General features: G+C 38.7%; 2 protein-coding genes across 2 annotated transcripts; both read left to right on the top strand.

Annotated features, from left to right (window-relative positions):
* The first annotated feature begins 419 nt into the window (after positions 1–419).
* LOC139127248 (tripartite motif-containing protein 2-like) lies at positions 420–2,948 on the top strand. The gene is made up of 2 exons (XM_070693159.1): positions 420–660; positions 1,309–2,948. Exons 1-2 carry the CDS (start codon positions 420–422, stop codon positions 2,946–2,948), a joined length of 1,881 nt encoding a protein of 626 aa, XP_070549260.1.
* A 6,710-nt stretch (positions 2,949–9,658) lies between these two features.
* Positions 9,659–13,530, top strand: LOC139127277 (crt homolog 3-like). The gene is made up of 5 exons (XM_070693193.1): positions 9,659–10,199; positions 10,899–11,116; positions 11,538–11,633; positions 11,862–12,473; positions 12,987–13,530. Exons 1-4 carry the CDS (start codon positions 9,878–9,880, stop codon positions 12,297–12,299), a joined length of 1,074 nt encoding a protein of 357 aa, XP_070549294.1. The 5' UTR covers positions 9,659–9,877; the 3' UTR covers positions 12,300–12,473; positions 12,987–13,530.
* The last annotated feature ends 146 nt before the right edge of the window (positions 13,531–13,676 follow it).

Below are 13,676 nucleotides of genomic sequence, written 5' to 3'. Positions count from 1 at the left end.
TAGACACTCACAAAGATAACCCTGCAAATTGTGTCACCTGTCAAGTCCAAATATGTTCTGAGTGTACGGTACTCGAACACCCTAATGAGAGCCATAACTGCAAATTATCAGCAGATGTCAGACAATTGAAGGAAAAAGCGGACAAAATCGATGAGAGTAAAAGGGCAGCAATCAAGGTTTTAGAATTTTATAATGAAAAACCCAAGGCCGAGAAAGCGAAGATAATAGCGACAGCTGCTGATTTGATAACAAAAATAACTGCAGAGGAAAAGGCATTAAATACAGAAGTCACAGAGGAATACGATGTTCGTATAAAACACCAAAAAATCCACAACGACGATTTACACTTTCGTTATGGTAGAATTGTCAGCATGATCAACTAAGAATTTGCCAGTCAACACGAGAATGCAACCCAGCTTATGTCATCAGAAGAGAGCGTAACTGAATGTATTCGAGAATTGGAAGGTTTAGAACAGAAACCAGACATCGACCACGGAGAAGTGGATTTCGTCCCAGCCGCGAAAACAGAATCGCTGGTAGGAGAACTGATCAACATAACAAATGAATCCAGTGTTGCTGACCCTGAAAACAAAGGCCCAGCCGCTACATCAAAAATCAACGTTACAGTCGTAAATTCCAGGAATGTTCTCAAAACAGAAAGTAAGCCCCTTGGAAATAATCTAGAAATGGCCGTGTTACCAGATAGTGTACCAAAACTAATCAACGCCAATTTTCTAACATGCAGAGTTTGTTTTGAGCTATTTATAAATCCGAAGATCCTGCCGTGCCACCATACATTCTGTGAGAAATGCTTGCACTCTTTAAGCAAGGAAAACAGTAACATATTTGATTGTCCCTCTTGTAAAGAATCATGTCAACTCACCGATGATGGCGTGTCTGGACTCCCGAACAATACATACTTACAATCACTGTCTGATAAAATACCGCCAACTGCAAATGACTATGTTGTACTGAATGGGATATGTTCCATCTGCAATATAGTAAAAGCGACACATATTTGTAACTGACGTAAAATAGATTTATGCTGTTCCGAATGTAGCAAAACAGTCAAAAACATTATAACAAAGACATTTGCAACCTTTGAGTGCGTTCGTACAATTGAATAATATAGGAAATTTCGCTTCGATGACCCAAGCAAAATACAAAGAATGTCATACTGTAAAAATCATGAGATGTACCCGATAAATTTATATTGTAACACATTCAAGTCACCAGTATGTTCAGCCTGCATAGAAAGTGTTCATCCAAAAGAAGAACACACAATTACTTTTCTTAAAATCATTTCAGACGATTACAGAAAAAGGTTGGTTGAATTAATCCAGATTTTAAATAAGCAAGCAACAATTGCAAGGGAACGCAGAAAAGAGGGAGAGTTGTTACACAATAAGTTTGAAATGAAATGTGAAGATACAGTCAGGAATATTTCCCGAAAAACAAAAACAACTCATGAAAAAGTGAAATCAGAAGAAACCACTCTTCTTGAAGATCTAGAGAAAAAATACATTATTAAAGTAACAGAAATTCAAAGTGATATTGATGAACTTCAGATGAAATGTGGTAAATTAGTCAGCATGATAAGCTATATTGAAATGCGTACTTTACATCACAAGGATGCAGCCGAACTGATGGCGGTAACGACAAATTTGAACCAAAATATTAAAGAACTGCTGCAAATGGAGGACGCTTACGTCATTCAAAAAGAAATTATTGAATTTCAACCGTGCGACGATGGAAAGCGTGGCGATTTGGTCGGCATTCTGCGGAGCGATGTGTGTATCACAAAGTGTACGGTTGATGGTGTTCCTCAGAGACTGATCAAAGGTCAAAGTGTTCACCTATTGATTACAACCAGAGATCGCAGGGGTAAAGCCGTGAATCCGAATCAGAAGGTAAAAGTGACTTTGACGTTACCGGATGGATCTTGCAAAGATGTGAGAGTGACTGAAAATGTTGATGGGACACACACAGTGACAGTTCGCGGAGAAGTGATCGGTGATTACAAAGTCTCAATATCTCTGTCTGCTCAAGCAATACCTGGTTCACCATTTGACGTAAGAGTTCTCATGCCATTGGTGAAGACTCTTGGGAAAAAGGGAAAGGAAGACAGCTGTTTCAACAATCCTAGAGGTATAGCATTTGATAAAGATGGAAATCTGGTTGTAGCCGATAGCGAGAATCACAGAATACAGGTTATTGACCTTGATGGTAAAATGGTGAGAATGTTCACGTTTACTCGGTTTGACAACAAATTTGAACCCTGGGATGTAGCGATATCTGAAGAAAGTCATCTATTTATGAGTGATTATGGAAATAAGCAAATTGTAGTAAGTGATGCCAATGGAAAGTTCATGATATCATTCGGACAAACTGAACTTCGACATCCTATCGGTATTGCAATCCATCCACACAATGGTGTTGTCTACGTAACAGACTGGGATGGAAATGGTAAAGACACAGACAAAGATGGTCACTATATAAGGAAGTACACACAAGATGGCAAATACATAAATTCGTTTGGAGGTTTTGGAAGAAAGGAAGGTCAATTTGAAGCGCCGTATTCAGTTGATTTTGACAGTGAGGGAAAAGTCTATGTTTCTGACTGCAATAATCATCGTGTACAGGTGTTTGATGAAAGTGATCATTTCGTTCGTTCATTCGGACGTGATGGAAAAGATGAGGGACAATTTGATAACCCATCAGGGATTGCTGTCGGCAAGGATAACTTTGTCTATGTAGCCGATGCATTTGGAAACAAAATCCAAAAGTTTGACATAAATGGCCAATTCATGTATCGCATTGGTATTGATGAAGACAATTTAAATCGTCCTAGGGGTATTGTCCAAGCAGTTGACGGTACAAGGAAACTGATCGTTACCGACGGTCGGAACCATTGCATCAAGGTATTTGTAGACTGGACCGGTCGTTGATTTTATTGAGAGCATGCAGAGTGGTGGTAGCTGTGTATCTGTTCAACAGTCAACATATGTCGATAAACAGATAAGTTCTTCATGAATATAGTGACCATGACATTGTATTTGAAGTGGATGTCGAGATGCAATGAAATTCAAATTACAATGATCTCCCAGTGTACCAACGTAAAAGCAATTTTTCATACGATATGCAATGAATATCTGGGTTTCAAATGTCTGTTTTGTCACTGATGTCATGTGAAGAACTGACAAACATTTGCGTTTTAAATGTAACTAAGCAAGACAGTGTGAATGAAGATATCTCAAAACGAGATATAAATCATTTTGTTTTCAATTTAGATTCTAATTTGTATTTTTGTAATTTTTCTAATTTGTATTTCTTTTGTATTTTGATCCTGGATGTACTTTGCGTACTTTAATACCGAGATATTAATATCATCTGTGACAGTCATAAACGTTGTTGTTGAAATGTGTGTATACCAATACTTCAAGTTCAACGATCTGCCTTAGCATCCTGTTTCTGAGTTCGTAGATGATTAAAATTAACAAATTTAAAATATGCTCACAGTTATGGAAATATATTCAACGTTGTTCACGTGGATTGAATAGTTGAAATCGATATTTTCGAGAGTAATTCTTGTTGCGGTGTTCGACTGTTTTATTAGATTTTTATGTCTTCTCAGCTAGTCAGAGACCTTCCATTGACTTTATTATCCCTGTTTAATTTAACTGTATCTCAGCCATGACAAACCCCGAGCTCAAATTTAAAAGCAAATATTACTCGGGCAAAACATTCAATATTGTTTTAATGAGATTATACAGCATCGGTGAAGTTTCTATCAGTATTGTTACCGTAGTTTGTGAATTTTATTTGGAAATTCTAAGCATAGTGCCGCACATTATGCGTATCCTTTTACTGAAACAGCAATGTGAACTCAAGGTCTGACTTTAAAGTATTTCAGGATTTTTTTTTAACCAGACAATATCTGTATCTTGCTCACAATCAGTAAGTACCTAAATGTAGTTTACTCTTGAAGGAATTCAAGTGGCGAGATACACTGAATTCATATATCATCATTATGTTTAATCTGGCTTCCATTATTCCGTTATACCTTGCTTTACATGGATCTAATGAAGTTGAGCTTTTTTTTCTGTTAAATAAATGACGTGGTTCATAACTTCCGTCGATGGCAGAGGGTTAAGAACTTTGATCCCTCAATAAGCAAGAATCTTTGAAATACTCGAAGACAGTGTCCATTCTATTACCATCTACCTTGTCTTCATGGCATAGAAAACAAGATTGCACACTCCTCGCCGGTGCAAATTCTCCAATTCTGAACGAATAATGACAAGTGACACGGTGATCCTTTAATTGTTATACAAAATTCCATCGTTTTAGATTTTTGAATTTCTTAACGAAACGTGTTTTATATACATTTTACTTTTTCCGATCACTGAAATATACTGTTGCCGTCTATTAAATGGCGATCTGACGGCATGTACATATGCAGAACAAGGGCCTTCAATTGACGCATTTTAACCAGTATGCGTCTCGTAAGTTGTACAGACCAAATACATGTTATGTTGTTGTTGTTGTAGTTGTTTTTACCAAATTTGGGCGAATATCAACGATGAAAATCCAAGTAAATTTGAAAAAATAACAAAGAACTGAGGCGAACGGGCGCAGAGTCTCCATTGTAATCGTGTAGTGAGTTACGATCGATATTCTTTTATCGGAAATTGGTACAATGTTATGTTGCTCACTCGCATGACCTTCCCAGCTAGCTATGGCCCCGAACTGGGCCAAAATGCGCCAAATGTACTGAAACTTATTAAAAAAATCACCAAAACTGTTAGAAGTGTCGGCGGTTTAGTTGAAAGTACAAGAAACCAACGGATGCGTTGATGTTATGGTTTTTAAGTCAATCTATACGGGTTACTGTGGAAATATTCATTGACGTGACCTGAATACAAGACCCTAAACCGGAAATCGGCTCATTTGGCGTCAAGACACCAAGGCGAGTTGATCGCTTTCGCTCATCCAATCTTGCCTCACATGGCAAGCAATTGCAATAATGGCGAATGCCTTTTTCTCCAAATCAGTAAATGACATTCTAATCCATCCCCACTTCAGTGACACACGTTACCTAATCTGTAAATGACAATGGGGCCGGGGGTACCCCGAGGCCTCCCACAAGTATCAGATTGTCGTAGCGAATTCGAAGCAAGCAGCTTTCCTCACAGAAACAAGTTGCATAATGTACTCAGTAAAACGTTGTCAGGTACATGTAACATGAAAAGTGACTGAGGTCGAAGTGACTAAGGCACCGGATTTGATCTGACGACAACCAAAGACAAGAGGGTGTGAATTACTTGGGTCGAAACGGACAGGGGTCGATGTTACCTGCTCCCCGGCCCCAGCTGCATGCCTGGCTATGTTTACATAAGACGTGCACATTTTAGAAAATCGCTAAAAGTAGGCAGAAAGAAAGCCCCCTTTCGTGAAAACGCAAGGGGTCGATAGGGGTCGCCTGACAGTTTGTCACATTTCGTACCATTAAGAGTCGAATGATACTACATTGACTGGGTTTAAAGGAATATAATCGTCGGAACTGCGCCTGTGCGAGTTTCTTGTTTACAAACAATGTATTTCGTGCACGATATCAAGATGCACCTCATCATCATAGCTGCAACATTTAAATTATACGATGATAGATTATGACAGACATGTTTTAACTGTCATCAATCACAATTGTGCCTTAGCTACATTGTTGCCATGGGTCATATGGGTCCCATACGACCTTTGAGCGCAGTTCCGACGACTATATCCCTTTAACATATGACTTTCATGAAAAAAACGTCCGGCAAAAAGTGAAAGCATTGGATGTTTGACCAAACTTTACAAACCATCAATTATTTTGATCAAAAATTCCTGCGTAGAACTAATGAAAATTCGTAAAAAAAATACCACTGCCTTGCACATCAGGCAATAAAACATCGTTGGCGTGAAAATGAGTTTACTAGAAAATACATAGTGGCTCTTAAGTTTGACAATTGCAGCATCTTCACAGTGGTATCGCTAGATGGCCGCCATTTTTAAATCGAAGATGAAGTCGCGAATTCTGGGATATCTTCAAGGGCGACGTGAGTAAACTCTAAAAAGAGAATATTTGCATGAAAAGGAATATTATAGTTATATGACCTACTAGCTGCTCAAACTTTTGAGAGAGTTTCAGAAAGCTTATGAAAGACATACATCGCCTTTCAAGACCTTGAATATCTCATCTCAAGCTCTGGCTTAAAGTCAAGTGATGTCGTAGCAACACAGCCTTAGAGCCAATAATATTTGACTCTGTTGATATAAGCACGCAGTGTTTACCTAAGCTTCCTCCCCTGACGCTTATATTTGTTTTGACTTGTATCAAGTAGGCCCGAATAGGCTTATAAGTGTTACTTGGTCACATGTGACTTGACCTTTCCACCTCAATAAAGTGCTATTGATAAAATCCGTTGGACGTCAACAAAGGGATGCCGCTGCAGTGTATCGTCATCGGCAACAACCTCAGCTTGGACCACAGTGACCAGTAGGAACGTATCTAAGGCAATATGTGCATATTCTCCGTTCACATTTTGTTCATTTGTTTTTCAATCAAGATGTACATTAGCTATCATTGGTCTTCTCTCCATTTAAGGGACAAAGTTGGCCACTTTTCATGAATTTAGTTTGATGCAAGACACTATTTATATTGTTTGAGATGTTAAAAGATACTGAATAAATGGGTAACCATGCAAATATTCGACCCCGGTTTTAGACAAATGAAACCATCGCAAAAATGAATTAATAGTCATGACCGTTTTCGTAATCTTTCTAACGCATGAACAACCTTTAAATCCCTCTATATCTGGTATATCCATTCTGTTGGCACAGGGATACGTGTAACGAAAGAAAAGACTGAGCGTGCGCAATAGTCCGCTAACCTAGTCTGCGTCCCTGACCAATTTTTATATACCATTTGCTGCGAGCTTCGCTGCTAACGAAAATAGGGCTAGATATGGACTACGCGTGGGCCGCCATGCATTTTATTAAGAATTGTGAGTTCATGTTAATGAGCACAGTCACCTAACAGGATCATGTCATCAGCATGTGATAGTGGCAAGCTTGGAAAATAGACATCGAAACATCGAATGTTGAAGTTATTTACAAGGCTTCACTTTTAAATTTTCGACTTTGTACTTCTATGATGCATTTAGGGCTGAAATGACGATATCGTCTATGGGTTTTTCTCTGACGTGGAAGCGATTTCTCTCCATTCGCATGTACGGCAGTCACTCAAAAATAAGTGATTTTGCATTTTTCATTTAATGTCGATATTGGATACTTGGTAGGGAAACCATGGAGGTAAAATTACTCGATGGTCAAGCGAAATCTAAATTCGAAGGTAACTCCTAGTTAAATTCAATACAATCACCGCGCTTGTACTATTGACCGAGGATAGCCGTGCTTGCAAGAGGCAATACCTGACCCTATTTTCGTCGACAGTGCAGCCGTCGTGTGTGAGCGGACCAGACTGCCGCTAACCAACGTAGATGAAAATCACCTCTGGACTATTATCACTATTTGTCCAGCGTATGATTCAATCTTTTCTTACTATTATATTTATTTCTATTGCAATAGCTCGAAGTGAAAAATAGAGCTGTTATATTGTAACTGAATTTATTGTGCCAGACACTTCAAAGCACACTTCGAAAATAGTGACTCATTTTGTATAACGGTAAACTGTGCAATGAGCACCTGAAAATGTTTCAACTGGCCGTACATGCGTCTGCAATTGTTCAGTACGATTTGATGCAGTCAAATGCAATAACAGATGTTGTCGGACAGGTTTAGGTCAGCGGTTCACAACATGACAGCGTCTATTGTTTGCGATGGTGGGCGTATAACAGAGAGACTTTCTCCGCTTTTGTATGCATATCACGACGCGGTTATTTCTGGAGCCGTCACTCGCTGGACACTTTTTGTGAACAGCTTCACTGAGTCCAATACTAAAAGCAATTTATTTCTGGCGGCGTATATGCAGGTAATAATTTAAATTATTCATAAGTGAATGACCACCTGTAACTTATTAATGTATATTGCCAAGGAAGGCTCCGTTGAACTCGTGATAAATGTGAAATTGCATGTGACCGTCCGGCTAATTTTGACGCATGCTGTAACGTAGAATGACATACATTATTCTTGTCACCTTCATTGAACCGAACAATTAATTCAAATAGGCCATGGTTTTCGTATTTGTATGTATAAGCTTATAGAATGCTTTTAGTGTCCATGTATAAGAAAAATTTCCCCGAATGTTCAGACACTAAAATGTTTCATTTCAAATATCATTAGTCAGTTAAAACTTCTGAACAGGTATTTTGTTATAGTGAAGGGGCGTATTGTTGACACGGTGGACGTATTATTCTGCGTGTGCATTACATTTTGTTAGTCTTTGATTTATATCGAGTTGAGTCTCACTCTCGTTGATATTAACTTACTGCACGATACCAATATGAAAGGTTAGCCCCTTTACACATCAAACTTCACCTTTTAACGAAACAAGGGCAGTCCTTCACAGATTCTAGACTCCTCATGGTCACCCCTTCCTTATTATAATTACATGTGTTGGTGTAGAATCCCCAAGTCAATGCTTTGATTTGAATATAGACATTCGATGACTATGTTGGTAGAGGTCACGTTTACCCTAGACGATTTAACTATAGGTCACGTTTAGCCAAATTGTGAGAGTATATTACTTTACCATTTCTCTGAGCTGAGTAGAAGAACTGCGAGTCCAGCCTATAGTAGCATAGTAAACACCTATTGCCTGGTCATGAGGGCTATAGCGCCCGTCTATTACTCAGAGGGGCCGTGTGTTACCAGAAACACATCGCTATTCCCCGAGGCCGTAGGCCGAGGGGTATAGCGATGTGTTTCTGGTAACACACGGCCACGAGGGGTAATAGACGGGCGCTATGCTATAGGTGTTTTATAACACACCACATGCACATGTTGTATTGTTATATAGTTTTTAATGTGTTTTGATATTTTGTACCGCAACAATCTATTGTGACAAGTTTACTGGGCGATGTTTCCACAGCGGTTTCAGTTGTACATGGTACCACTTTCTTTCAAAAAATATTCTAAGCATACCTAGCGACATCCTTAGTTGCACTTTAATCTTTTCCGTCGATGAGCTGTTCAAGTTCCTACGCTGCTGGAATGTTGGAAAATGTCGGAAAATCTGTTTTAGAGAATGTGTCGTCACCTATCCCGGACGCAGCATCACGTTCTAGTCACCCGCCATTGTTGCAAAGCTGCAGACGACACTACGGTCACGTGACCGGGCACTTTTCCAAATTTGGTCAGAACTATTTCCCTAGGGAAATAGCTTTTCAAAAAAATACCCTCTGACGTCACTTTTGTCGATCCGGTGGGGACTAGACGTATCTATTTTCTCGTCACGTGACGTATTCTGGCCAATCGTGACACGGAATGAGCATGTGACGTGTTATAATAAAAACAAAGTGACGTTCGTGAGTGTCTGTATGTTTGTTTAAATTGAAGTATGGCCGCAGTGTGACCACAATGCTTCTGGAAGGTTAAACGATACAATTTGTACATAGGAACCGTCATAAAATTTCCTGCCCTTCTTATTCCATTTTCAAACCAGAGGGTCTGTAGCTATGGCTTCCAAGTCAAGGATTCATGATGAAAACATCAACAGTAACGACGAACACGAATACCTGGTGCCGACGAGGACGAGCAGTAAGGAAAGTCAGCGTCCAGGACCAGATTTCCAGTTTTATCTTCGCTGGGCGATGTTTCCTGTTCCAAGACGTGTTTCCTTGTTTTCCTGACGGTAGCTACTGTCATCAGTAATGTAGCCATGGTTGTAACACTACCATTGTATTCACAGTCACTTGAGAATAAGAGTGATCCATACTATCTGCTGTTTTCGTCATCATTGATATTCCCTTTCTTCTTCTTCGCGTTGCTTCTAATCACCAAGGCTTTCGATCGTACCGTTAGTCTGCGTCTGAGGGCCCCGCTTAAATATGTGTTGGCAGCCGGTTGCTTGAACGCACTCAACGGGCTAATGGTAGTGTACGCCAGCGACCCATCCAGAACCTCGCCAACTCTACAGGCCATCCTCAGTACGTCAATCATTCCATTTACGGTCATTGCACGTTACGTCATCATAAGACAGGGTAGGTGTAGCAATTCTAATCCAATAACATCTTCCATTTGTTTGACGTATGACCTTCTTAAGTCCAAAGAACAACAAGTAGCGCATTTTGTTATTGGAAATCATCCCTGATCGTGTATGATCACTCTTAGTTTTCCCATTTTACCTAATTAAGCTTCAAAACATATTTGTTCTTTCCACTTTAAAGGCTTATTGGGTGAAAAGATGTGAAAATTCATGAAAAGTGTCATCGTATAGAATTCGCAATGTGCCAGAAATATTGACGAAGTGTATGCAATGAACACTTTCTCATATGTACACTCAAACAAAATCTTCTGGAAAATTTATAAAGTAGCTTTGTTCGGAAGGACAAATTACTGAGTAGTGACGTCAACAAAGCAATGCATGCCCTGATATTGAATTTGATGGTTTTTAAAAATTTTAAAGCATCAGGGTTTATATTTCCTTATATGTTATACCAAATTTCATACCTTGAAACCCATTTAAGGTTATTTCGTAAAGGATAATTAATTTATTCACCCTTTTGGGAGAGTTGAGATGGGCATGTGTTGTCCGTATGCCGATTTACTGGCAAAGTGTGCCCAGTGAAAATAAAACATTTCTCTTGAGTGTACAATTTTGCTGAAGAGACCTCTCTGAGTACAATTAAAGAAAGTTTTGCTGTGGACTCAAGGACACATTGAACCTTTTTTGTTTTCAGGTGTGGGATGGAAACGATTAGCATGTACTGGGGTTGTATTGGTCGGTCTGTTTATATCGATGGAGCCTGTTATTTTCAATATCGATAATGAAGGAAGCAGTTCAGGAGACAAAGGTTTATCAACAGCAGAAAGAGTGTTATGGCCAATCATTTTCCTGGTCGGGTTCTTACCACTCGCTGTTATGAACGTATTGCTGGAGAAAGTCATGAAAGAAGAGGTGATGTATGGTTAATATGTATAAATCATGATTAATCATAAAGTTGCCTTTCTTCTGTTTGTCCATTTTACATTCATGTTGTCCAAGAACAAATTATTTTCCTGTGTGACCTTATATGTTTCAAAATCACATATTGTAGTCTCAGGGAAACCGTCAACCTTTTCAATAAAATCACGAATTTACCAAAACAGCGAGAGACGAGAAATGGCACCTTTCCACTCTCTAATGCCATCGTAGTTGTTTATGCGGCGTCACAATCGTCTCTCTGGTATTGCAGTATTTACATGTTCTCAATCCCCTTCATGTATAAAGGCTGAAGAGAAAAAAGGGTACAGAACAACAAACCAAAATAATTTATTTTGAAAGACTAAACATATCCATATTTTGAACACTAATACATTTGTTAAGTCACTTCTTGTAGGTTTCGTCGTTACTGGTCAATGTATGGGTGAACATATTCCAGTTGATCGTTGTAACATTGTTATTCTGGACAGATTTCATTCCGCACTTTGGCGTGGTAAGTCATTCGTTTAGATTTCAAAATCCATCGGGTCGCACTGCTGTTTTTAAAATAATCCGATTAAATAACACTTACTTTTATAAAATTAAGTATTTCTGCGTTGCATCAAAATATATCGCAGTCAACTGAAGTTGTGAACTTAAAGCAAGAAAGGTATATGCATTGTACCGTAATTGTAAGTGCTGATTGTTTTTGTAACGCCGACGTTGCTCTGCTTTCCTTTAGTCATCTACACCCAATGAATTCTGGTCAAGCTTCACAAACGGTTTTCGATGTCAATATGGCGCTGACTCAACCTGCTCTGAAGTCGTCGGTCGATCATGGTTATTTGTGGTCAGCTACGCTGCTGCTAACATTTTCAACTTTCTACTGCTGAGGCACAGTGATGGCGCCATCTATCTTGTAGTCGTGCAGGCCCTCGTAACCCCACTCGGAGCGATTTTCTGGACTCTGTTTGTGCCCAAGCCATACTTTCACTGGTACCCGCAGTTTGACCTGGCCACTGGCTTCACAGTTGCAGGACTAATCATAATGATGCCCGCCGTTACCGTGTATCATTATCTTGGGAAAAGGGGGCTACTACAGAGAGCTTGGGTGTTAACTAGGGAGACTTTTACAGGCTTTGGAACAGTTGAATACATAGTTACTAGTCAATTTATTTGATTATCGTTATCAACAAAAACAGAGTATAGATTGTAAGAATAAACCAAACAGTTGAGATTACATTTGCAGATCTTTACAATATATTGTATGCTGTGCACTGAAAGGTAGAGTGCTTAGATTTTACCGCTGAACAATGAAAGAGTTTTCTTGCAATTCATAAAGTAAACAGTTTTGGTGTTGAAGCTGCCTTTCGAAAGTAAAATGCATATGTCATTTTTTTCTGCGAACAGAAATCGTAGACTTACGAGTCGCGGTATAATATAAATATTCTTGACGTCAGCATTATGTTTCTCTATGCCCGCAAGTCAATGCCGACGAAAACAAACGGACACTTTTTCAAACTATAGCGTGAATTGTAGCATAATTTCTACTGAATTTGATACTTCTCTGTCGAAAGTTCGGATTGTTTAATCAGTAGTTCTGCAACACTGAAAGCTCTGAACTATTTCAAATGAATATACCCCTTTATTGCATTAACGAATGAAGTGTTGCATACATTTATTTTATTATCGTTATCAACAAAAGAGAGTATATATTGTAGGAATAAACCAGACTGTTGAGATTACATTTGAAAATCTTTACAATATATGGTATGCTATGCAGTATAAGTAGAGTGCTTAGACTTTACCGCACAACAAAGAAAGAATTTTCTTGCAGTTCATAAAGTAAACGGTTTTGGTGTTGAAGCTGCCTTTTGAAAGAAAAATGCATGTGTCTTTTTTTCCTGCGAAAGAACTCGTAGACTCACAAATCGCGGATTAGAGTAACTATTCATGACGTCAGCATATGTTTCTATATGCCTGCAAGTCATCGCTGACGAGAACAAACGAACACTGCATTGCAAACTATAGCATAAAACGTAGCTATATAATTTCTATTAAATTTCGATACTTCTCTTTCGAAATTTGGGAACGTTTAATTCATATTTCATCAATTCTGAAAGCTCCGAACGACTTCAGATGAATATGATCCTTTTATGACATTACATTGTATCTCACAAACAAACGAATGAAGTGTTGATCGAGTAACATACACTTTGGATCACCTAGGATTGTGAAATCACCACATCGTATGTATGAGACAATAAATTTTTATAGGTTTTTTTCAGTCAAAGGGCATCCAATAATTCCTATGGAGCTGCTTTGAAGACATTCATTCATTTGATCCAATCACAATGAAGTTTATCAAGTCGTTTACGAAAGCTTACTCTGTACGTCTTCTATTTTCAAAATTTCTCAGTATATTTAAGTTTCCTAATCTACTCTGTTCCCTCTTTGTTTTGAGACAATATTTCTAAATCAACACAGCTACATGGATGTTGTTAATTGCCATGCAGCACGGAAAATCGCTTTCCACGGTGATAAGTTGAGCAGTTAC

Source organism: Ptychodera flava, unplaced genomic scaffold, assembly GCF_041260155.1.
Source record: "Ptychodera flava strain L36383 unplaced genomic scaffold, AS_Pfla_20210202 Scaffold_30__1_contigs__length_3116999_pilon, whole genome shotgun sequence".
Lineage (NCBI taxonomy): Eukaryota > Metazoa > Hemichordata > Enteropneusta > Ptychoderidae > Ptychodera > Ptychodera flava.
The sequence above is the reverse complement of the archived record's forward strand: the minus strand, read 5'-3'. Positions and strand labels throughout refer to the sequence as shown.